We start from the raw sequence: 4,632 nt of genomic DNA, 5'->3' as shown, positions 1-4,632 counted from the left end.
ACCAGTGGGCTGCACCACTGGGCTTCCAAGAGATTGTCATGAGGAGATTTCGAACAGTAAAATCTTAAATAAAGTGAAAGAGTTTCTACGTTGACGTTGAGGAAGACTACAGGAGTGTACGACGTGCTCTTCTCCTAAATCTGCAGCCGCGTTGGAACATGAGAAACTGAAGGATGAAGGGAGCGTGCCAAGCTCTATCCAATGGCGCAGAAAGGAAGTTCAGCGATGGAATTGTGGTTCTGTATACAGCAAAGATGCCAAGAGACTGGGAAATACCTGACACCACTTTTCCCGAGGATGAAGATCACCTAAAGTGTGTCACTTTGTCATGCAGACCTTGGCGCTAAACAGAGAAGCCCCTCTGCGAGGAGAGATGTAAACAGAGAAGCCTTTTGTCTACATTTACATCATGTCAACTTCTCTAAGCTGGTTGAGGTTTTGAGCCATGGGTACCCCCATGACACATTCTCACATACTCACATACACACGCACACACACACACACATACACACACACACACACACACACACACACACACACACACACACACACACACATTCTTGCACATGCATACACGTACACACACATACACACACAGTGCCTTATCTTTTAGAACCATAGGGGGGTTTTATGAGGGGAGGTGCTTGTGTAAACTGTAACTGTCATGGAAATAAATAGCTGCGAGGAGGGCTGCTTGCTGAAGAAGTTTGGTTAGGGTGATGGGTGAGAAGCGTTGAGCTCCAAGAGCCTGGTCACGACTAGCCTTCCCTTGCTAGCAAGTAAAAACCGGTTTAAGATGTTCGTCTTGTCTTTGTCGTTAACGAGAATAAGTCTCTAAACTAGCGGGGCCTGTGGAAGCGCAGACCCAACAACCTCCCAGGTATGGAGATCTTTCTGCTCTGCTCTTGGCGCCCAGGTTAACCTCAGTTCCGGCTATCACCCCCAAACGAACGGTCAAACGGAGAGGCGTATTCATCCGGTCATCCACATGTCACAGGTCCGACCAGTGCAGTCTAGCCCTTTGTGCCCACTTTCTGACCCCCCCTCCGCCTGCCCGGCTCATCGATGTCCATCCAGCCTATGATGTCCGAAGAATCGTCAGTGTTTGCCGGCGCGGCAGGGGCTGCCAGTTCTTAGTGGACTGGGAGGGCTGTGGGCCTGAGGAGCACTCTTGGGTTCCACGTTCGTTTATTCTTGACCCTTCTCTTATCTCTGATTTTTTTTTTAGGTCGCAACGCAGGCTGGGAGCTGATTGGCCGCCAGGAGGCATCCCTTGAGGGAGGGGTACCACCTCTACTTCAACACTTACATCTCCCACCTGCACATGAGTACCTAATCACCAGCCCAGCTCCCGTTGCTTTCTTGGACCTGTCACCTTGCTTTATTCCTCTCTCCAAGCAAAGACCCCCACGCCCTGTTTATCAAGCCTTAAGCCGAGTGCCATTGTAAATATTATCCTTGAGCTGGTTAATAAAACATTGTTAAAACCTTTCCTCAGCCTCCGCTTTGGGTTCTCTCCATGTGGGTTCGGTTTTGGTACTCGGCCTCCGGCTGTTTTGTGACAGTAACTTTGATTTGTATTTTCTGTTAACAACACCAGGGCCCACTTTGATGAGCTTTTTAGAGAGAACATCCCACAGATGACCCACAAGGCCATGTTCCACACCTGCTGGGATTGCTGTGTGTTACCCAGGGTGAAATCCAACACATCAGTGATGATGAGGATGATGATGAAGTCTCTGTTAGTACATGACTTAATAATTGACCAACAAATCGATTTACTCTGCCTTACAGAAACCTGGTTGCAGCCGGATGATTATGTTAGTTTAAATCAGGGGTGTCAAACTCATTTTAGTTCAGGGGCCACATGGAGAAAAGTATTTCTCAAGTGGGCCGGACTGGTAAAATCATTGTATATATAACTTAAAAACAACAACTTCAGATTGTTTTCTTTGTTTTAATACGATCAACATAAAAATAAAGCTAGAGCCTGTGGACAGTATGTTCAAAATAGTACAGGCACAACATAGCTATTAATCATAAAACACCTCAAGTTATTTGAAAATTCTGAGGACAAAGAACACACAAGCACACAGTGCCTCAGTGATTCACAGAACTGTTTCACAGATCACAGAACTATATCAGGGTGTCATTTCGCAGGCAGCAATGTAGATAAAAATAATGAAATCCTGTTCCCCAAACAAGTACAAGAACCACAGAATAGGTTAAATATATAAATCAAATATAATCAATTAGAAACAGTAGCACATCAACATAAAAACATATAAACATCAAGCTGGAGCCTGAGGACAGTGTGTCCAAAAGCACAACATAGCTATTAATTACAAAACACCTCAAGTTATTTGAAAATTCTGAGGACAAAGATCACACAAGCACACAGTGCCTCAGTGATTCACAGAAGTATATCAAAGATCACAGAACTACATCAGGGTGTCTCATGCAGCACTTTCAGTGGGGTTGCATAGTTTATTTGACTCCTGATACCTGGCATCTTTTAGCTTTCACCAGCTCATCAATATCAGGCTTCACATCCTGAGCGGCAGCTAACTTCAGGATGTGATTCAAGTGCTTGTGCGTGAGCCTTGAGCACAGTTTTGTTTTATTTATGCTCATTACAGAGAAAACTTGCTCACAAAGATACGTGGTTCCGAACATGCACAACAGTTTTGCAGCGAGGGCTGTCAAGTTGGAGTAACCCGGCAAGAGATTCTGATAGAATGTGTTCAAGCCAGCTGCGACAAATTTGCCCTTCAAATCCGAGTCACACTGCAAGTCTATTATTTCAAGTTGGATCCTGACGGGCAGATCAAAGGGGTTCACGGTGAACGGCGAGCAAAAAAACTTTGAAGTCTTTCTCCAGTTCACCAAAAATCTGAAATCGTTGCTCAAACTCTAGTAACAGTCCCGTTATTTTATCTTTGAACCGCTTCATATCTGCCACACTTTGGATCGTGCACACATTTTTCAGACAGGGGAAGTGAGCTGCATCACCACCAGCGAGCTGCGTCTCCCACAATAACAGCTTCAACTTGAAAGAACGTATGCTGTCATAATACTGCGTGACAACTTTGTTGCGTCCTTGCAGCTGTTTGTTCAAGTTATTCAGGTGCTCTGTAACATCCACCATAAATGCAAGGTCCTGCACCCATTCTTCAGAATGAAATTCTAACACTGGTTTGCCCTTTTCTTCCATAAACTGTTCAATTTCTTCTCGTAAATCAAAGAAACGCCTCAGCACAGCACCTCGGCTCAACCATCTTACCTCAGTGTGGTATGGCAGGCCATAGATGTGGTCTTTCTCTCTGAGGAGACTGTCAAACTGACGGTGATTGAGGCTTCTGGATCGGATGAAATTAACAGTTTGGATGACCACCTTCATGACGTTATCCATTTTCAGTGACTTGCAACACAAAGCCTCCTGGTGCAAAATACAGTGAAAAGTCCAAAAATCACGTCCTCCATTTGCAGATTGCACTTTATCTCTGAACTTTTTTACAACGCCTGCTTTCTTCCCGATCATTGAGGGCGCACCATCTGTAGCCAGGCTGACAGCGGCGACCGGTCCACTCCGACCCTGTCCAGCGCGCGCCGACGAAAGTGCGGTGAAAATATCAGCTGCGGTCGTTGTATCTGTCATCGGTACCAACTCCACGAACTCCTCGGTGACGGTCAATGTGTCATCAACTCCGCGGATGAAAATTGCCAGTTGTGCAACATCTGTAATGTCCGTGCCTTCATCAATTGCAACTGAAAACGCAATAAATGACTTTACTTTTTGCTTCAACTGGCTGTCCAAATCCGCTGAAAGATCAGAAATCCTGTCGGCAACTGTGTTTCTTGTCAGGCTGATATTTGCAAAGGCCTGGCGCTTTTCAGGGCACACAATCTCCGATGCCTTCATCATACATGTTTTTACAAATTCACCCTCACTAAATGGTTTTGAAGCTAGTGCAATTTCGTTAGCAATGAGGTAGCTAGCTTTCACTGCAGCGTCACTGATGTCTCGGCTGTGAGTAAACACAGACTGCTGTTTCTTCAGACCCGCCAACAGTTCATTCTCCTTCTCTCTTCTCCGCTGTCCTTGAAAGTTGTCATATTTGTCGGCATGAAGACTCACATAGTGGCGACGGAGGTTATATTCTTTCAGCACTGCAACATGCTGGGAACACACCAAACATAGAGCTTTCCCATTCACTTCCGTGAATAAATAGGAGGATGACCATTTTTCTTGGAACACTCTGCACTCTGCATCCACTTTTCTCTTTTTTGACAGAGACATATTGGGGCAATGAGGGTGCCAAAGCACATCAGGTTTAAATTTCGCGGGCAAAACAAAGTAGCTCACAATTGCTATTGCGCCATCCAATGGACACAATTGGAACAGCAGTTTCTTTATTGAAAAATTGCAGCTCATTTTCATACTTTACAAAATCATCTCATGGGCCGGATTAAACCTGTTTGCGGGCCTGATCCGGCCCGCGGGCCGTACGTTTGACACCCCTGGTTTAAATGAATCAACACCCCCGAGTCATTCTAACTATCAGAAACCTCGAAGCACAGGCCGAGGGGGTGGTGTGGCAGCAATTTTTCACACCAGTCTATTAATTAACG

General features: G+C 45.5%; 1 protein-coding gene across 1 annotated transcript; it reads right to left on the bottom strand.

Moving 5' to 3' along the window:
* Window positions 1–2,788: 2,788 nt before the first annotated feature.
* On the bottom strand, window positions 2,789–4,421 carry LOC120434333 (general transcription factor II-I repeat domain-containing protein 2-like). The gene has a single exon (XM_039602185.1). It carries the CDS (start codon window positions 4,298–4,300, stop codon window positions 2,828–2,830), a length of 1,473 nt encoding a protein of 490 aa, XP_039458119.1. The 5' UTR covers window positions 4,301–4,421; the 3' UTR covers window positions 2,789–2,827.
* Window positions 4,422–4,632: the final 211 nt, after the last annotated feature.

The sequence above is a fragment of the Oreochromis aureus genome, linkage group 18 (assembly GCF_013358895.1).
Source record: "Oreochromis aureus strain Israel breed Guangdong linkage group 18, ZZ_aureus, whole genome shotgun sequence".
Classification (NCBI taxonomy): Eukaryota; Metazoa; Chordata; class Actinopteri; order Cichliformes; family Cichlidae; genus Oreochromis; species Oreochromis aureus.
The sequence above is the reverse complement of the archived record's forward strand: the minus strand, read 5'-3'. Positions and strand labels throughout refer to the sequence as shown.